General features: G+C 42.5%; 1 protein-coding gene across 1 annotated transcript in view; it reads left to right on the forward strand.

Annotated features, from left to right (window-relative positions):
* LOC308106201 (uncharacterized protein) overlaps positions 1 to 21,185 on the forward strand; it is a gene marked incomplete at its 3' end in the record, with an annotated part of 22,907 nt that extends 1,722 nt beyond the window's left edge. Inside the window, exons 5-10 of the mRNA XM_080457258.1 lie at positions 221 to 514; positions 10,476 to 10,608; positions 11,633 to 11,742; positions 12,427 to 12,519; positions 20,200 to 20,827; positions 21,163 to 21,185. Of these exons, the coding sequence (XP_080313384.1) occupies positions 221 to 514; positions 10,476 to 10,608; positions 11,633 to 11,742; positions 12,427 to 12,519; positions 20,200 to 20,827; positions 21,163 to 21,185 (1,281 nt within the window). The remainder of the gene's footprint in view (positions 1 to 220; positions 515 to 10,475; positions 10,609 to 11,632; positions 11,743 to 12,426; positions 12,520 to 20,199; positions 20,828 to 21,162) is intronic.
* Positions 21,186 to 21,940: the final 755 nt, after the last annotated feature.

Consider the following 21,940-nt stretch of genomic DNA (forward strand, 5'->3'; position numbering starts at 1 on the left):
CATGCGGATTACCATCTAATTTAAATTTGTACTTGTATTACTATATATTTATATAGTGTCAGTTTCATCACTATATACAATATGTTTATGTACAGTATTCATGTAATATATAGTATAATTGGCTCATTTCTGAATGAATCGCTATAAGCAGATTTCACTCTACATACAGTATGTGAAGGCCTTTTATTTATTTTTTCTTTTAATTTTATGTTTATTTAAGGATGCTGTACACAAGGGCAGCATTGTGTATGTCCGTTCTGTTGCTGTCGTCTGTTCTCCTTCCTGCTACCGGGCCTCGACTGCACCAGTTCATGATGCTCCCACCATCCCTTCAATGCGCCAGAGGGTCAGATGGAGGAAGAAGAAGAAGACATCTCCGCTCACTGAAAAGCTAAGTGCCAGGGATTTGGATCAGGGCTGCCTTGGCTTAGTCTCAGTAGAAGTGCTGAACGAGGGAAATGTGGTTGAAGTTGTGCAGATGGGAGAGAGTAGGGGGGAAGTAGAAATAGGCAGAGTGAGGCAGGGGGAGAGAGGCAAAGCTTTAGAAGTGCTGAACGAGGGAAAGGTGGTTGAAGTGGTGCAGATGGGGGAGAGTAGGGGGAGAGAGGCAGAGAGAGGCAGAGAGAGGCAGGGGGAGAGAGGCAAAGCTTTTGGAGCTGGGGTTAGTGATATTAGTGATATTGCCAGTGATAAGAAGGACAAAGTCACAAATCGTACAGATAACAAGTTGAAATTATGTGGTGGCAGCAAAAACTTTGCTTTGAAACAGACAAATAGACAGAAAGACTTAACGAATTATCTTCCCATTGCTAAAGCAATACACGCAATGCAAAAACAACACACAGACAGAGACAATGTCAGCTTCTGGAGAGATGTTGCAATAGAACTTGGTTGGCCAATTAGTACACAAAAAAGAGAGATGCTTTCTGTTAAACATCTCCGTAGAATTTGGCAAGTAAATAGAGGTGATGTGAAAGGCCTTATTAATCTGTTTGATGAGGGAGACCCAACTACTCTTGCTTGTTCAGTTGATATTGGGAACATACAGGATATGGATGACAATAGTGGATGTCCAGATATTGGTGATACCTTGACCACAGAGAAGAAACATATTAGTGCATATTCAGATAAAGCTGACAAGATAGCTGCAGAGGGTCTACAAGCTAATACATCTGCTACACCCATGAAAATGCGTGTGGGCAAAAGACGTGCCAGAGATCCACTAGGAGGTGATGAGTGGGTGAAGCCAAATAAAAAAACAAAAAAAAATGTCTATTGCATTTGTGAAACACCAAATGACCCAGAAAGACCAATGCTTCAATGTGATCTCTGTGGAGGCTGGTATCATATGGACTGTGTGGGAGTTTCACCGAGTCGAGACGTTGACACCCTTACGTATGCGTGTTTATCCACCACTTGCAATCATGAGACATTGATACAGGGGATTTTATATACAGACAAAAATAGCCGTGTTCAGGTGCAGCCAAAGCCAGTTGTTGTGCACCAGGAGGAAAAGTTTGTTGTGCAAGACAGCCCTGTAGTTGAACAGCCTTTTGTGGAACGTGAAATAGAAATCACAAATCACAATCACATCACAGAAATAGATCACCATTCCCCTGCACTTCTTGACGAAGACGAAGAGCCTTTTGTGGAAATAAATAACTCTCCTGCACTTCATGAGAGCCCTGTAGATGAAGTTCTTGTTGTGGAAATACCGGTAGATCACGCCTATGCACTTAGTGAGAGCCCTTTAGATGAACAGGATGACATACAAATGCAGACTCTAGATATTAGTACTGTTCAGAGTGTCATGGGACCTGGTGCAACATTAGGACCCTTCAAACACGATGCCCTTGAACCTGCTAGCTTTACTTTGCAGGCTTCTGATTGGAAAATGTTTCACTCCTACAGACCCAAAGGAAGTAAACATTTTACGAGGTTTGAATGGCAAGAGTTATTTGCCAGAAAGCTGAAGGAATCAAATCCTTACTGTATAATACGTTTTGCTAATCACAACTTTTCTATTGCTACCACCAGAAAAACATACAAGCCATGTCTCACGATCAATGGCTCCTGCCGGCATACTTCATGTGAGATGACTTTCAAAATACTTCTCCATTCAGTCGAAGAGGGCATATTTCATATAGTTTACACTGGCAACCTATATCACACAAAGGACAGATTGAGAAGTAGATATGTTAGGGGCCAAGAACGTAAGGAGTTAGGGATATCAATGAAGGACAAATCGCCATATTGTGCTTACGTCGATGCAGTAGGAAAGGCAGATCCTAGGTCTTTAATAGCTGGTAATCGAAGTGGAGTGGGTAGAGACTCCGCTCCGTTTAGAAAGGTCAAACATGAACATCGCAAACTAAGCTGGATGAATGATGATGAGATTACAGCTCTGCGCCTACTGAAAGCTCACTGGGAAGATGAAGACACAGAAAGTGTAGTTGTAAAAGGATTCATTCAACTTATTAAAGTTAGTCCCCTTAAGGTTATATGTTTTAGTGAAGCAGGAGTGAGACTGTGGCACGATGTGATTAAGGACAGCGCTGCATCATGGGATGCCACTGGGGGAATCATTAAGAGTAAACTAACAAAGAAAAGGATTTTGTATTATGAGATTGTAGTAAGTTCATCCACTTCGTCCGCTTCAACTCCTGTAGCATTTATGATCAGTGAACAACACACCCAGACTGCTGTAGAGGAGCTCCTCACGGAATTGAGGTGCAAAGAGAAGGAGATATTTGGTGCCAACACAACACCCATGCAGATTAATAGTGATAGGTCCATAGTGCTTTTGAAAGCCAGTATGCATATCTTCAATGGAGATAGCATGAAAATGTACTTGTTACGCTGCTGGAGAATAGTGAATGGAAAGGCAGATAGCAAAGATTCGGCTCTAAGCACCGTCTCCTGTCCAGTGTCCAATTTGTATAGGCTATGCACTGAAAAGGGCCCTTTTCTGACCCCTGACCTCACTGGACGGCCCGCCACTTTTCCAAATACACCTCTCCCGCTTAGCGGAGAGTGTGGCTGTGTAGAGGGGGTCTCCCCGAACGCGTGCGTACCTCAGAAGTTCCGGCACTAAGCACCGTCTCCTGTCCAGTGTCCAATTTGTATAGGCTATGCACTGAAAAGGGCCCTTTTCTGACCCCTGACCTCACTGGACGGCCCGCCACTTTTCCAAATACACCTCTCCCGCTTAGCGGAGAGTGTGGCTGTGTAGAGGGGGTCTCCCCGAACGCGTGCGTACCTCAGAAGTTCCGGCACTAAGCACCGTCTCCTGTCCAGTGTCCAATTTGTATAGGCTATGCACTGAAAAGGGCCCTTTTCTGACCCCTGACCTCACTGGACGGCCCGCCACTTTTCCAAATACACCTCTCCCGCTTAGCGGAGAGTGTGGCTGTGTAGAGGGGGTCTCCCCGAACGCGTGCGTACCTCAGAAGTTCCGGCACTAAGCACCGTCTCCTGTCCAGTGTCCAATTTGTATAGGCTATGCACTGAAAAGGGCCCTTTTCTGACCCCTGACCTCACTGGACGGCCCGCCACTTTTCCAAATACACCTCTCCCGCTTAGCGGAGAGTGTGGCTGTGTAGAGGGGGTCTCCCCGAACGCGTGCGTACCTCAGAAGTTCCGGCACTAAGCACCGTCTCCTGTCCAGTGTCCAATTTGTATAGGCTATGCACTGAAAAGGGCCCTTTTCTGACCCCTGACCTCACTGGACGGCCCGCCACTTTTCCAAATACACCTCTCCCGCTTAGCGGAGAGTGTGGCTGTGTAGAGGGGGTCTCCCCGAACGCGTGCGTACCTCAGAAGTTCCGGCACTAAGCACCGTCTCCTGTCCAGTGTCCAATTTGTATAGGCTATGCACTGAAAAGGGCCCTTTTCTGACCCCTGACCTCACTGGACGGCCCGCCACTTTTCCAAATACACCTCTCCCGCTTAGCGGAGAGTGTGGCTGTGTAGAGGGGGTCTCCCCGAACGCGTGCGTACCTCAGAAGTTCCGGCACTAAGCACCGTCTCCTGTCCAGTGTCCAATTTGTATAGGCTATGCACTGAAAAGGGCCCTTTTCTGACCCCTGACCTCACTGGACGGCCCGCCACTTTTCCAAATACACCTCTCCCGCTTAGCGGAGAGTGTGGCTGTGTAGAGGGGGTCTCCCCGAACGCGTGCGTACCTCAGAAGTTCCGGCACTAAGCACCGTCTCCTGTCCAGTGTCCAATTTGTATAGGCTATGCACTGAAAAGGGCCCTTTTCTGACCCCTGACCTCACTGGACGGCCCGCCACTTTTCCAAATACACCTCTCCCGCTTAGCGGAGAGTGTGGCTGTGTAGAGGGGGTCTCCCCGAACGCGTGCGTACCTCAGAAGTTCCGGCACTAAGCACCGTCTCCTGTCCAGTGTCCAATTTGTATAGGCTATGCACTGAAAAGGGCCCTTTTCTGACCCCTGACCTCACTGGACGGCCCGCCACTTTTCCAAATACACCTCTCCCGCTTAGCGGAGAGTGTGGCTGTGTAGAGGGGGTCTCCCCGAACGCGTGCGTACCTCAGAAGTTCCGGCACTAAGCACCGTCTCCTGTCCAGTGTCCAATTTGTATAGGCTATGCACTGAAAAGGGCCCTTTTCTGACCCCTGACCTCACTGGACGGCCCGCCACTTTTCCAAATACACCTCTCCCGCTTAGCGGAGAGTGTGGCTGTGTAGAGGGGGTCTCCCCGAACGCGTGCGTACCTCAGAAGTTCCGGCACTAAGCACCGTCTCCTGTCCAGTGTCCAATTTGTATAGGCTATGCACTGAAAAGGGCCCTTTTCTGACCCCTGACCTCACTGGACGGCCCGCCACTTTTCCAAATACACCTCTCCCGCTTAGCGGAGAGTGTGGCTGTGTAGAGGGGGTCTCCCCGAACGCGTGCGTACCTCAGAAGTTCCGGCACTAAGCACCGTCTCCTGTCCAGTGTCCAATTTGTATAGGCTATGCACTGAAAAGGGCCCTTTTCTGACCCCTGACCTCACTGGACGGCCCGCCACTTTTCCAAATACACCTCTCCCGCTTAGCGGAGAGTGTGGCTGTGTAGAGGGGGTCTCCCCGAACGCGTGCGTACCTCAGAAGTTCCGGCACTAAGCACCGTCTCCTGTCCAGTGTCCAATTTGTATAGGCTATGCACTGAAAAGGGCCCTTTTCTGACCCCTGACCTCACTGGACGGCCCGCCACTTTTCCAAATACACCTCTCCCGCTTAGCGGAGAGTGTGGCTGTGTAGAGGGGGTCTCCCCGAACGCGTGCGTACCTCAGAAGTTCCGGCACTAAGCACCGTCTCCTGTCCAGTGTCCAATTTGTATAGGCTATGCACTGAAAAGGGCCCTTTTCTGACCCCTGACCTCACTGGACGGCCCGCCACTTTTCCAAATACACCTCTCCCGCTTAGCGGAGAGTGTGGCTGTGTAGAGGGGGTCTCCCCGAACGCGTGCGTACCTCAGAAGTTCCGGCACTAAGCACCGTCTCCTGTCCAGTGTCCAATTTGTATAGGCTATGCACTGAAAAGGGCCCTTTTCTGACCCCTGACCTCACTGGACGGCCCGCCACTTTTCCAAATACACCTCTCCCGCTTAGCGGAGAGTGTGGCTGTGTAGAGGGGGTCTCCCCGAACGCGTGCGTACCTCAGAAGTTCCGGCACTAAGCACCGTCTCCTGTCCAGTGTCCAATTTGTATAGGCTATGCACTGAAAAGGGCCCTTTTCTGACCCCTGACCTCACTGGACGGCCCGCCACTTTTCCAAATACACCTCTCCCGCTTAGCGGAGAGTGTGGCTGTGTAGAGGGGGTCTCCCCGAACGCGTGCGTACCTCAGAAGTTCCGGCACTAAGCACCGTCTCCTGTCCAGTGTCCAATTTGTATAGGCTATGCACTGAAAAGGGCCCTTTTCTGACCCCTGACCTCACTGGACGGCCCGCCACTTTTCCAAATACACCTCTCCCGCTTAGCGGAGAGTGTGGCTGTGTAGAGGGGGTCTCCCCGAACGCGTGCGTACCTCAGAAGTTCCGGCACTAAGCACCGTCTCCTGTCCAGTGTCCAATTTGTATAGGCTATGCACTGAAAAGGGCCCTTTTCTGACCCCTGACCTCACTGGACGGCCCGCCACTTTTCCAAATACACCTCTCCCGCTTAGCGGAGAGTGTGGCTGTGTAGAGGGGGTCTCCCCGAACGCGTGCGTACCTCAGAAGTTCCGGCACTAAGCACCGTCTCCTGTCCAGTGTCCAATTTGTATAGGCTATGCACTCCTTTGAACAGCATCTATCAATTTAGATAAATAATTAATGTTTTAAATCCGTTTTTGTTACACAGAAACATAATATGTGATATATAGCTTCGTTTAAATGCTTAATTTATAGTTTTAATGTGCAAATGAACCGTTTTTCAATGGTTTTCAATGGTTTCTTTTTACTCTAGAGGGTACTCTTATTCTGAAGAGATCGTCCACCGGAAGTCTTATATTTGCTCCGTTATATTTGCTGACTGAACACTGCTGGAGAAGAGAGTGTGTGAGACATTTCAACACGTTTCTGAGTGAGTATGAACTGTAATGACATGGACATTTAGTTAAAGGATAGGATATAAAATATTAAATAAATATTATATAAAATATTTTGAAAATAGCAGATCTACAACAAGCTCACAAGACCTTGTAGATCGACTATTTTCAAATAGCCAAAGTTTAAATAGGACTGAAGTGGTTAATGTATGTTTTGTAATAATAATTCAAATCTACAAAGTAACTAGTAACTAAAGTTTTTAAATAATTGTAGTGGAGTAAAAGTATAATATTTGCCTCTGAGATGTAGGGGAGTAGAAGTAAAAATATAGACAATTGGAAATACTCCAAAATACCTCATAATTGTACTTAAGTACTGTCCTTGAGTAAATGTGAATGAAAGAATGAATTAAGTGAATGAATTAAGTACTTTATTTAGAGAGACATGGAAAAAGTACATGGAAGTACAGTTAACAATACAAGGTCCTCTAAACTGGATCGCTCATAAAAGCACGATGGCTTGTTTAAAATGAGATCCCCACGCACTCAAATCATGATGACATTTAAGAAAACAGACAGATATACACTACTGTGTAGAACATCATACAATCAGCTTACAGGTTACTGGTATGGAAAATAAGAAATATGTACAATAAACAGTGGAAAATAAGAAATATGTACAATAAACATAGGAAAATAAGAAATATGTACAATAAACAGTGGAAAATAAGAAATATGTACAATAAACAGTGGAAAATAAGAAATGTGTACAATAAACAGTGGAAAATAAGAAATATGTACAATTAACATAGGAAAATAAGAAATATGTACAATAAACATAGGAAAATAAGAAATATGTACAATAAACAGTGGAAAATAAGAAATATGTACAATAAACATAGGAAAATAAGAAATATGTACAATAAACAGTGGAAAATAAGAAATATGTACAATAAACAGTGGAAAATAAGAAATATGTACAATAAACAGTGGAAAATAAGAAATATGTACAATTAACATAGGAAAATAAGAAATATGTACAATAAACATAGGAAAATAAGAAATATGTACAATAAACATAGGAAAATAAGAAATATGTACAATAAACAGTGGAAAATAAGAAATATGTACAATAAACAGTGGGAAATAAGAAATATGTACAATAAACAGTGGAAAATAAGATATGAACAATAAACAGTGGAAAATAAGAAATATGTACAATAAACAGTGGAAAATAAGAAATATGTACAATAAACATAGGAAAATAAGAAATATGTACAATAAACAGTGGAAAATAAGAAATATGTACAATAAACATAGGAAAATAAGAAATATGTACAATAAACAGTGGAAAATAAGAAATATGTACAATAAACAGTTCGCGGAGGGGGGGGGGGGGTTGGACATGATCAGTGGAGCTGCCTCTGGTGTTGTGATCTGGACTTGTGGAATTTACGTATTTGAAGTATTTTGACAGGTACATGGGTATCCCAATGTTGTGGTGTATCTTGTAGACCAAGATGTACTTAGTTACTTTACACCACAGTCACTGATGTGACTGTATAGGCCTGTCACAATTATTACATAATCGCCTATTTTGGCCATAGTATTATTTATTTTGATTATTGGTGTCAGTCATTGTCAGTCATTTCTGTGTATATTTAAGTTATTTGCCATCATGACATTTCTGTCTACAAAGCCTAAAAGCTAAACGGAAATGTCATTTATATTGTGTTCAAAGGAAAAAGACAATTACATTAATTTAAGTATTTTTCCTTGGAATACAGTATATAAATTACATTTCTGTTTAGCTTTTAGGCTTTATAAACAAAAATCTCATATAGCAAATAACTTATAAAGAAATGACTGACAATGACTGATACCTGTTCAATTGTGTAATCATTGTATGACAATGAATTGTCAAGTGAAATGTCATGATTGTGACACTGATCTAGGATCTGATCCTTATACTCCTCACTATTGGTTGATTGTAACAGTTGTAAAAACCAGTGGTGGAAAAAGTACTCAAATTCTTTAAAAGTATCAATACCACAATGTAGAAATACTCGATTACAAGTAAAAGTCAGGAATTACAAATTTTACTTGAGTAAAAGTACAAAAGTATAGGGGTCGCGGTGGCGCAGTTGGTAGGGCTAGAAGGTCCTGGTTTCGATTCCCGCTGTGGGCGCTGGCTGTCCCGCTGTGATTCCCGCGTCATCAACGCCCATCATTCGGTGGGGTTGGTGAAAGGGCCTTTCTGTGTGTAGTTTACATGTTCTCCCTGTGTCCCCTAGGATAGGTACCCTCACAAAAACATGCAGTAATCCTGGTCGCTATACCGCCTCCCCCTTGTTAGCCAGGGCGCCTGATGGAGGGGAAAGGAACTGGTTGGAATAACGTGTTCCTTCCACACGCTACGTCCTACCGGGGAAACTCCCCCCTGTCAGGTGATAAGAAGGCTACTTGGCTCTCATGCATTGAAGGAGGTATGAGCTCGGCTCTGGGATCCCTAGGCTGGCAGGGGGAGTGTAGTGGCCAGGATTACTTAGACAATTGGCACTGGGTGAAAAAGGGTTGCAAAATCGTGGGATAAAAAATACATACACATTTTTAAAAAAAGTACAAAATGATTGGTGTCAAAATATACTTAAGTACCAAAAGTAAAAGTACTCATTATGCAGAATGTCCCGTTTCAAGTTTTCAAATGTATATAGATCTTTTGAAAATAGCCGATCTAAGAGCTAACAATGATGCGACGCATTTTGATTTTGTAGATCGGCTATTTTCAAATGGCCGAAATGAATTCAGGGCTAAGGGCGCGCTCCCACCAAGAGTTGGCTGGCCGCTGTTTGCAGAATCTGCCAATGCATTGTCAATGCAAATGCGTTGATTCACGCAAGAGCAGATTTTTCCGCTAGTCGGCAGACCTTGCGTTTATCTGCTCTCCGCGACTAAGCATAAAACTGCTGGAGGCAGGCGCTGATTTTCTCCCTCTGTCCAATCGGGTGAGTTGAAGGCGGACTGTCTCAAGACTCAGGAAGCAACATGGTGCTCAAGCAAGCCCCCAGAGTTGCTGAGAAACATTGAAGCTGCCACCCCAGTGGCCAAAGCTGGAACTGCAGGCGGGGAGAAATACATGCACGCGCAAAACATACTGACAGATATTTATATTTATACATATAAATATGTAAACATATTATACATACATACATATGCATTTACATTTGTATAAAATAAATATCTCGCGTTCAATCCTTGACACACGGGCTGCCGTAGAACGCAAAAAGGACACTAGTGCGCATGCTCATAAGTCTATGGGGATACAAAATCGAACCAATAATTCTACTTCCGGCAGGTTTCCGGGTGCTTCAAAACGCCACTGAGCACATTCATTGAAATGATAGCTGGGGGCGGGGCAATTCGCCCTCTAGTTATATTATACCTCTATGTGCTCAAGGCAGTAGGCAGTGCGGGCTACGGGGAGGGTCCTGAAAGTGAGTGACAGGCGCGACACTCCCGTTTTTTAGAATCCGCTGGCTGCAAAAAACTGTGGCCGCGCACAACCTGCGTTTAACAGCGGCCAGCCAACTCTTGGTGGGAGCGCGCCCTAAAGTGGTTCTGATGTATGTTTTGTAATAATAATCAAAATCTACAAAGTAACTAGTAACTAGTCAAATAATTGTAGTGGAGTAAAAGTATAATATTTTCCTCTGAGATGTTGTGGAGTAGAAGTTAAAGTACTGAACATTGGACATACTCCAGTAAAGTAAAAAATACCTTAAAATTGTACTTAAGTGCAACACTTGAGTACTTGTACTTAGTTACTTTACACCACTCAACTGTTTCTCTGTCCACCTCCTGCCACTCAGGTTGAAGAGTGCATCGCTGCATGTCTGGCTGACATCTCACAGTGGATGTTTTGTCTTCTCACCACCTCAAGCTAAACCCAGACGAGACTGAGCTTCTCTTCTTCTCAGGTAAGTCCTGCTCCATGCAGGACCTCATTGTTTCCATAGACAACTCCCTGGTGGCTTCTGTTCCAACGGCCAAGAGCCTCGGTGTTGTCCTGGACAGTCAGCTCTCATTCAGAGCCTTGGTGTTGTCCTGGACAGTCCGATCTCATTCATTCAGAACATACATGGGCAACTGGCGGCCCGGGGGCCACATTCACTTAATGGGCCCCCACCTTCACTTAATGCGGGCCGCAGGTTAATATTGGTATACTGATATATTATTGCTTTCAGCTGTTACAATTCCAAACACGCAAACATGACCCGCTTTATTAGTAGCTTAATGACTAGTATAAAGAAATTCATTGTCTATTTTTGCTACTTTTTTGTGACATAGAATGGCGAAGTACAGCATTAATTTGCCCAACAGTACGGTATATGCAATGTGGCCCTCTGGAGTGAGTGGAAATATAATGGCCCTCTGCATCATCAAAGTTGCATCACCCCTGATTCAGAACCTTGGTGTTGTCCTGGACAGTCAGCTCTCATTCATTCAGAACCTTGGTGTGTTGTCCCTACATGTTGGATTCATGTTAAATGTGTTTTTCAGACATTTAACCTCTTAAACCCTCAATACTTTGTAAACTTCACCTTTGGCTCTGTACTTGGTCTGTCCTTTTTTACCTCTACTCCAAACCTCTTTGCCGAAAATAGCCGATGTGCGTGCTCACAACGTGTCGCAGACGCATTGTGAGCTTGTAGATCTGCTATTTTCGGATAAACTTTGCACCCACTCTCCCAGTTGGTCGAGGAAGAACCTTTGCCCCAAATTAAGCATGTAATTTAGTTATCAGATTGTTTTACTAGAACAAGACAAGAAAGGCAAATGAAAACCATCTGTGTGTGTGTGTGTGTGTGTGTGTGTGTGTGTGTGTGTGTGTGTGTGTGTGTGTGTGTGTGTGTGTGTGTGTGTGTGTGTGTGTGTGTGCATATACACACACTGTATATAGCAAGTGGCAGCAGGACACTGACTATAATTTAATGTGAGTTGTTAACTTCTTTGAACACAGGCGTACTTTAGAGGTGCAATCTGAATCAGTCATAAAGCCATTCTTGACCCCCACCCCACGGGACCCCCACCCCACAGAACACCCACCCCACAGAACACCCACCCCACGGGACACCCACCCCACAGGACACCCACCCCACGGGACCCCCCCAGCCTACGAGCCCCAGTGTGACCACTCTGCCTGCACTGTCTATAGCATACATGGGCAACTGGCGGCCCGGGGGCCACATGCAGCCCCCACCTTTTAATGCGGCACGCAGGTTAATATCAGAATACTGATATATTATTGATTTCAGCTGTTACAATTCCAAACATGCAAACATGACCTGCTTTAATTACTTCAGTCTATATTAGTAGCTTAATGACTAGTATTACACTTCTATTGTCTTTTTTATGTCCAATGTGTTTGTATTTAAGTTCAACAAGTTAACATAAGTATAACTAAATGCATTTGAAATTAAATAAACATTTTACTTTTCAGGATTCCAATTCAAAAATAGCACAAAAAAAAATAGGATTCCAATTCAAAAGTAGCAAAAATAGCAGATTTTGAGCTTGTAGATCGGCTATTTTTGCTACTTTTGTGTGACATAGAATGGCGAAGTATGGCATTCATTTACACATTTATATAGAGATAAGAGGTGCATCTGCCCAACAGTATACAATGTGGCCCTCTGGAGTGAGTGTGGAAATATAGTGGCCCTCTTCATCATCAAAGTTGCATCACCCCTGGTCTATAGCTACACCGCTGTTGCTGATCTAGGATCTGATCATTATTCTACTGTTGTAAAAGAGCAACAGTGAAATGAATGGATTATAAATATCACGGTGTGCATTGGTTTGTGACCTATGACCTTTGTGTTTGACCTCAGTGTGGATCCATTGTTGAGGGAGTGGATCAGGATCCTGATGCAGAGAACTCCACCTTCTATAGACCATGCACACCCTGGTTGAATTACCAGAGGGTAAGAATGTAACCCTAACACCACAAGAATATACCCTGACACCACCCTATATAACACCACACCCTGCCAGAATGTTACCAGAGGGCAGTGGTGTAAAGTAACTAAGTACATTTTACTCAAGCACTGAGTACTTAAGTACAAGTTTGAGGTATTTTGGACTTTACTGGAGTATATCCAATTTTCAGATTGGATCTCAGAGGCAGATATTGTACTTTTACTCTACAATTATTCTAAAACTTGAGTTACTAGTTACTTTGTAGATTTAGATCATTCTTACAAAACATACATTAACCACTTCAGCCCTATATACATTTTGGCCATTTGAAAATGGCAGATCTACAAGCTCACAATGTGTCACGATGCGACGCATTGTGAGCTTGTAGATCGGCTTTTTTCAAAAGATTTATTTATTATTTATACATTTTAAAACTTGTGAAATGGGACATTCTGCATAATGAATACTTTCTACTTTTGGTACTTAAATACATTTTGATACCAATACTTATGTACTTTTACTCAAGTAAATATGAAATTCCGTACTATTACTTGTAACTGTAATTTCTAGTGTTATCAAAGGCCAAGAGAACACAATGTTAATGTTATTTTAGTTGTGTGGTTAATTGGAAATTGTATTAATTAATTTACTATTGATTTAGTTTTTTGTAATAATGATCTGCTCTCCTCCCAACACGCGCGTGCGTGCGTGCACACACACACACACACACACAAAAAAGGACCACGATGGAGATCCTTTTGACAGATGTTTATTCATTATGCATTTGTGTCAATAAAGATGTCTTTAAATCAAAATGTCATGGTTTTTGACGACATAGGGTTAGTTAGGTTCATGTTCATGTTTTTTTACAGTATTATATTACTGTATGTTGTCATGGGATACTATGTAGTGTCCTATGACATGAGGTTTTACTATATTGATGGTTATATTGATATAGTATGAGTATTAGTAGAGGTTTTGGAAGTGGTTGGCATCAATTTAATGTAAATTTCAAATCAAACAGACACAATGCTGTCTTAAATCAGTTAAAAAAACAATGTAGTTGATAACTATTTGGCTCAGCTTCATTAATGTGATATGCTGCATGCCATGAGTGATAAGTTAACCTCATTTCAGCTAATCAGAGAGAGGTTTACGTATGGGTGTAATACCACACTGTCTGACAATCCTTATGTCCTTAGCCACTAATATTTTTTTAATTTAAAGACCTAAAAGCTAATGTGTTTGATTAGAAAACAACTTGAAAAGTTTTGGTCATCTAAAACTAATAATCAAATTACTTAAATATGAATAAATCTAATATTAATATGCAAATATTTAAACATTTGAATATTTGTATCTTTTAACCTGCCATCTCTGCTTTCAATGTCAAATATCACCTTAAATATTATCTTAATATGAAAGGTCTGGTGGTGTGAAGGTACAGCACAGGATTCATACGTAGGAGGTTGGGGGTTTGAACCCCGGCTATAACAGTTGTAGCTTTTTGTTCATAAGAAGAGGAGGATGGATTTAGCCCGCCTTCCTCAGGTTGTAGAGGGAGGGGCTTAAAATTCCCCAAAAGAAATTTTATTAAAAAAAAAGCTTTTTCCCACTCAACTCTCTGCCTCCTTTCATCTCTGCCATCTTGAGTTGTTGCTGTGGGAATCTCGTTCGTGTCGAGGCGTCGTCTTCTTTCATCTCTGCCATCTTGAGCCGTTGCTGTGGGAATCTCGTTTGTGTCGAGGCGTCGCTTGCTGATGTTTCCTCTGTCATTTCTCTCACTGATTGTCACCATGGTCCGAGGCTCTCTTTTACCAGTTACCATCTTTCAGGATTTCTCTTTTACCATCTTTCGGGGTTACTCTTTTACCATCTTTCGGAGTTTCTCTTCTACCATCTTTTGGGATTTCTCTTTTACCATCTTTCGGGGTTTCTCTTTTACCATCTTTTGGAGTTTCTCTTTTACCATCTTTTGGGATTTCTCTTTTACCATCTTTCGGGGTTCCTCTTTTACCATCTTTCTGGCTTTCTCTTTCATCATCTGTGAGGTTTGAACTCACAGTCTTTGCACTCCGAGGCGTTTATCTTAACCACTGTACCACAGTGGTTCATACTTAATCTGTTCTCTTGCTTGTGAAGGATTAGAGGTACAGGTACAAGAGCCAAATACAAACTTGGAAAAATGTCCTTGTTGGATTTGAACCAACAACCTTCTGGTTGCAAGCCCTGTATCTACACCACTGCACCATCGTAGCTCTTGCTTAGATTGTTCTCTTGCGTGCAGTTCACTGAAAGTTTAGATAAAAGTGCAGGAGTCAGGTAAAAGTTTGAAAAAAAGTCTTTGTTGGATTTGAACTGGCAATCTACTGGTTGCAAGCCCTGTATCTTCACCACTGCACCATCATAGCTCTTTCCTAATGTGTTCTCTTGCGTGCTATTCACTGAAAGTTGAGATAAAGGTGCAGGAATCAGGTAAAAGTTCGAAAAAAGTCTTTCCTGGATTTGAACCGGCAACCTTATGGTTGCAAGCCCCGTATCTTCACCACTGCACCATCATAGCTCTTAGTTGGCTTGTTCTCTTGCATGCACTTCACTGAAAGTTGAGATAAAGGTGCAGGAGTCAGGTAAAAGTTGAAAAAAAAAGTCTTTGTCGGGTTTGAACTGGCTACTTATTGGTTGGTAGCCCTGTATCTTCACCACTGCACCATCATAGCTCTTACGTAGTTTGTTCTCTTAGGTGCTGTTCACTGAAAGTTGAGATAAAGGTGCAGTAGTCAGGTAAAAGTTTGAAAAAAGTCTTCGTTGGATTTAAACCGGCAACCTTCTGGTTGCAAGCCCCGTATCTTCACCACTGCACCATCATAGCTCTTAGTTGGCTTGTTCTCTTGCGTGCAGTTCACTGAAAGTTGAGATAAAGGTGCAGGAATCAGGTAAAAGTTCGAAAAAAGTCTTTGTTGGATTTGAACAGGCAACCCTCTGGTTGCAAGCCCTGTATCTTCACCACTGCACCATCATAGCTCTTACTTAGTTTGTTCTCTTAGGTGGAATTCACTGAAAGTTGAGATAAAGGTGCAGGAGTCAGGTAAAAGTAAAAAAAAAGAATCTTTGTTGGATTTGAACTGGCAACCTTCTGGTTACAAGCCTTGTATCTTAACCACTGCACCGCTGTAAGTTATGCCTATATTGTTCACTTGCATGTTGTTGATTAAAAGATTAGATAAAGGTGAAAGAGCCACGTAAAAGTTGGAAAGAATTCCTTGCTGGTTTTGAACTCAGAACCCTCTGTGTTATAGGCCTGTATCTTAACCTCTGCTCCACTGTGATTAACACTTAATTAGTTCTATTATGCGGTTTTCAGTGAAATACTAGGTTACAAGAGCCAGGTAAAACGTGGGAAAATGTAAAAAAGACAAAAAAACAACAACAAAAGGTTCTGCTTGTGGTAATGCAGGCACAAACTTGGAAAATGTGCTTGTTGGTTTTGAACCAGGAATCTGCTGGTTGCAAGCCCTGTAGTCTAACCACTAGACTGCAGTGGTTCATACTAATTCTGTTCTCTTGCTTGTTAAGTGAACGATTAGAGGTACAAGAGTTGGGTGCAAACTTGGAAAAATTTCATTGTTGGATTCAAACTAAGAACCTTCTGTTTGATTATTCTGTATCTTCACCACTGCTCCACCGTGGCCCTTACATGTTCCGTTCTCTTGCGCGGTCATCAATGAAAGATTAGATAAAGGTGCAAGAGTCAGGTAAAAGTTGGACAAAAATGTCCTTGTTGGATTTGAACCAACAACATTCTGGTTGCAAGCCCTGTATCTTCAACACTGCACCATCATAGGTCTTACATGGTTTGTTCTCTTGTGTGCTCTTTACTGAAAGTTGAGATAAAGGTGCAGGAGTCAGGTAAAAGTTTGAAAAATGTCTTTATCGTATCTGAACCAGCAACCTTCTGGTTACAAGTCCTGTACTTTAACCACTGCACCTCTGTAAGTTATACTTATTCTGTTCACTTGCATGTTGTTAATTGAAAGATTAGATAAAGGTGAAAGAGACACGTAAAAGTTGGAAAGAATTCCTTGCCGGTTTTGAACTCAGAACCTCCTGTGTGCAAGGCTTGTATCTTGTATCTATAACCACTGCTCCACTGTGATTAACACTTAGTTAGTTCTATTATGGGGTTTTCAGTGAAAGGCAAGGTTACAAGAGCCAGGTAAAACTTGTGCTTGTGGTAATGCAGGTACAAACTTGGAAAATGTGCTTGTTGGTTTTGAACCAGGAATCTGCTGGTTGCAAGCCCTGTATTTTAACCACTGCACTACAGTGGTTCATACTAATTCTGTTCTCTTGCTTGTTAAGTGAAAAATTAGAGGTACAGGTACAAGAGCTGGGTGCAAACTTGGAAAAATGTCATTGCTGGTTTTGAACCTACAACCTTCTGTGTGCAAGGTCTGTATCTTAACCAATGCTCCACTGTGTGTATGTTAGACTTTGTAAAATTGAAATACTCCAGTCCTTAGTTCATTGCTTTTCAACTTTACCTAAAGTGGTAAATATATAAATGGTGCATTTATATAGCGCTTTACATAGATTGTGCATTACATTCACACACACATGGCGGAGGAAATCATGCAAGGCACCAATTTGCTCATCAGGAGCAATTAGGGGTTCAGCGTCTTGCTCAGGGACACTGGATCGAACTGGAAACCTCACGGCTTCCATCGGGCCATTCTACCGGCCACTCTACCCCTGAACCACTGCCGCCCCTTGATAAAGGCTAACATACAAAAGAGAAAGCTTCAAAAATACAAGAGACATCTGCCTCGAGTGACTGAGAGATGGTGTAGTGGTCTGATGATAAGGCTCTCAGCACAGAGATCCCCTGTTCAAATCCCAGGTCTCCTATTTCAATGCTAGAGTACTAAAACATTACAAAGTGCATGAGCCAAGTTCCTTTAATTATTTTGGGGTGAATGACCCATCACGTTCATCATCAATGTACAATGTTTCTTGCGTCTGGGTAGCTCAGTTGGAAGAGCTCTTGACTCTGAACAACAAGGTCATACGATCAACTCCTGGAACTGGCAAATCAGCATGTGAGCAATCTGGCTCCCTGGGTTCTAGTGCTGTAACAGGGATAGACTCCTGTGTTCTTGGCTGTTGCTGACAATAAGCAAAGTACAAACTTTGGCAGGCTACTAGTCCTACTGTACATACTTACACCTAGAAACCCCATTCAAAATTTAAAATGTTCATCTTACTGTGAACATGTTTGCCTGAAAACGAATCTTTGAAATGTTTCATAGTTTTAGAAATATACTCCTTTAAAAGTTTTGGCACCTCAAAAAGCACTTTCACCTAGAAACTCCATTCACACTTTTTATAATTCATCTTACTGTGGACACAAATGCTTGAACCTTTTACTTTGAAATGTTTTGTAGTTTTTAAAACGTACATCTGAAAACTTTGGCACCTCACTGTTCCTTCATACTTTAAACTATAAACTTGATTCACAATTAAAAAATTCCACCTTACTGTGGACATGCATGCTTGAGATTTTTACTTTGAAATAATTTGTAGTTTTTTTTATATTTAACTTTAAGCGCCCAATGCAATGCATTGTCAATGGCAAAAAAGTTATTAGACCCGTGGAAGCCAGTTTGCTCAGATGCCAAGTTTCCTGTGCTGGAAATCAATCCCATGACCTTGTGATCTGAAGTCAAGAGCTCTTCCGACAGAGCTAACCAAGCACACTAAGCTTTGTACATTGACATTACATGAATGTGATGGGTCATTCCCCCAAATTAATTAAAGGCATTTGGCTCATGCACTTTACAAGTGGGCTTATTGTCAGCAACAGCCAATAACACAGGAGTCTATCCCTATTACAGCACTAGACCCTAGGGAGACAGACACACATGCTGATTAGCCATTTCCAGGTTGCGATCGCATGACCTTGTTGTTCAGAGTCGAGAGCTCTTTCAACTGAGCTACCCAGAGTTAAGAAACGTTGTACATTGACATTGCATGAACATGATTTTGGGTCATTCCCACAAAATAATTGAAGGCACATTGGAGACTGGGGCTTGAACATGGAATGTCTGTGCTAGGAGTCTGATCAATAAACCACTACACTACATCATCACTCAGTCACTCTCAGCAGATGTCTCTTAGTACTCTTGAAGCGTTCTTTAGTATGTTAGCCTTCAGTTGGTAAAGTTGAAATATGTCAGCATTTAAAGCTGCATCATGTAGCTTAATAAATAAATGAATGTATTTATTTATTACATTATGTTTTTTGTATCATTGCGTTTTTAATGTATTTCATTGTTGTATTTATTTATTTATTTTTGGACCAATGGACTTCCATAGGGGTCCCCAGCCAAATACATGTCAATTAGGGGTCCTTGTCCAGTGTAGATACGGTATGTTCTTAACTGTGTTCAACGATCTACAAGCTCACAACGCACCAAGCTTGCAGATCTGCCATTTTCAAAAACTCTTGCGATAAAATTTGGAATATTTGGAATTTTTTGAAACATTCTAACAACACAAATGCTCCCTAGCTGGCACACAAGAAAATCAGGAAAATATTTGAGAACCACTGGTTTAAATCGTAATCATTGTTTTTGGAAGCAAGCCTAAATAAGCAAGTACACTTAAAAAGCCCAAAGTTGCTTATAATAAGCAGACATGCCAACACTGGCACCTGGCTTTATCCAGAGCCTTAGAAGGCTTTATCATCCCATTTCCAGGTTGTACGGCAGTGTTATTGTTCCAACCTAACCACGTTCCCAGATAACTCTATGGTTCCCAGCCTTTTTTAAATAGCCAATCTACAAGCTCACAAAAATATCACTTAAAGGTAGGGTAAGTCAGTGTTTCCCCTATATGCATTAAGCAGTGGCGGGCCGCCACGCCTTAAATCTGGCCGCCACGCATCCTCCCCCACACCTTCAGCTTCTGGCTAGGGGAAACACTGTAAGTGATTTTCTTTGGTTAAAATAAGTGTTAAATAGCTCTATATTCTGATAGTACTCATTGCTATAGAGTGCTTGTTCAGTGCTTGTTCAGTAAAAGGAGTCTCCTGTTTCCTGTTTGGTAGTTGGATTGTTTGGGCTCCTGCCACTCCAATTTGTTTTTAACTGTAAGTCTATACTATAGATTTTAAAGTTTTTAATTCAAAGTGCTATTCAACAAGTCAGTGACAAGCTAAGAGCATAGCCAACCAACAGTTGTGGATTGTTTTTGCAACTCCTGATATTTTGTGGATACACTCTTCCTCATCTGCTGTGCTTGAAGCAGCCTAAGGAAGAGACAAAGACATTATGCCACAATTCTCCCCTACCTCCTCAGGCTGTGGCAATTGTTTGTGCCTGGAAGATGAGCAGCGTCGCCTGGTTGTCAGACTAAATGCTCTTGAAGAAACAGTTTGTGAGCTTTATAGGGGATCTGTCAAGGCCTATAATAGGCCTAATAAGGATTTAGAAGATACACTTCCTGTCCAGATCGCCCCCCCACTCTCTAAACCTGGGCTAGATACACAAGCCTGGATGGGACAGGGGGCAAGACCCAAAAACACCTCAACACCCCATTGTTTGGAGCCCTGGAGACAATTCCGGAGTCGCAGACATCACAGAGGAAATATCACCTCTTCATCCAACATTCATCATCAACCCCAGCAGAGTGATGTGAACCTGACCAACAGATTCAACATCCTGAGTAATGAGGATTTCCCTCAAATGGCTGATCATCATCATCCCACATCCTTCTCCCCAGAGTCACCTGGAGGTATTCTTGCCCACCAAGGTTCTCCTCACCTCTCTTCGGAGGCTCCAGATTCCCCACAATTTCTGGAGCTGACACACCTGGAGGCATCAGTGGCTGCTGCTACCACTGCTCCTGTTGCTGTGAGTATTGATCGGGTCCCTACTGGTGCCAGCGCCGCTGCAAATGGAGCGGTGGCCATTTATACCTCTACAAGAATGGCTGTTGAGATGGCAGCCATCACAAACTGTGCCACCCTTATTACTGGCGACAGAGCTGTTCCTGTTCCTACTCTGTCTCCTATTGTCTCTGACACTCTTATTATTGGTGACTCAATTGTCCGCTATGTCTCTGTGAAGGGCTGCGAGACAAGGTGCTACCCTGGTGCTAAAGTGGAGGACATGAACACTATGATACCTCGTCTGCTGTCCGAGGTGTGTTATGACTCCATTGTGGTTCATATCGGAGCCAATGACATCAAAGCTGGTGCATCAGAACTGATAAAAGAGGATTTTAATAGATTACTGGACACTCTCTGGGAGACTGGTAAGACCTTAGCCATTTCGGGTCCCTTACCCTGTCTAAATCGTGGGGATGTGAAGTACAGTCGCCTTCGCCAATTACATCTTTGGCTGAAGGAATGCTGTTGGTTCTGGAACATTCCCTACATAGATAACTTCACTCTTTTTTATGACAGATATGACCTCTTCAATGGAGATGGAGTACATTTAAATAGGTTTGGAGCCAAGCTGCTCTCTATGAACATTTCTGATACATTGCAAGCCCTCTTTTCATATCTCCAAATGCCTGCAAATTGATGCTATGTATGTCCAAGCTCTACAGTAGCTCAATTAACTTACCCCCTCCAACTCTCACCCCAGTCTATGCTTGGGCAGCTAAGTAATCATGAAAATGGTGCCCCGGTAATATCATCATTTTTACCACCACGGCTACCTTTACCACCTACTATCTCTGATATTGATGTTAAGATCACTGACAATGCTCATAACATAACCACAATAGTGTCAATGTACAGATTAAATAAACAGATCACAGTAGAAACTGCCAATGCTACTAACCTGATTCATATCCCTTGCATATCAAGTATCTCAGACACTGTCCCAACAATGTTAAAACTTGCCCTTTTTAATATTAGGTCCCTGCGTACAAAGTCTCGGTTAATTAATGATTTTATAACCTCTTACAAGCTTGATTTTATGTTTTTAACAGAGATTTGGCTGGAGGCAGATGATGGAAATGCTGTTCTTATTCAATCTGCCCCACCAAATTTTCTTTTTGAATTTGAAGCACGACAGGGCAAAATAGGTGGGGGTACATGTGCCCTTTTCAAGGATATGTTTATTTGTAAAAAGCTGTCATTTGGAGAGTTCCTATCTTTTGAATATTTAGCATGTAAAATGGAAATGAAATGTTCTCCATGTATTTTATATGTAGTTATATATAGGCCACCAAGATCCCTACATTTCCTTGAGCACTTTACTGAGATGCTTTCAATTATTTGCACTGAATTTGACTGTTTAGTAATTTCAGGTGATCTGAACATACATGTAGATAATGTCAATGATAAGAGTGCCATAGAATTATCTGCCATACTTCACATGTTTGGTTTGTCCCAACATGTGAATGGCCCGACCCATG

This window comes from Gymnoscopelus braueri (genome assembly GCF_963280865.1).
Source record: "Gymnoscopelus braueri genome assembly, chromosome: 18".
In the NCBI taxonomy this organism is placed as follows: domain Eukaryota; kingdom Metazoa; phylum Chordata; class Actinopteri; order Myctophiformes; family Myctophidae; genus Gymnoscopelus; species Gymnoscopelus braueri.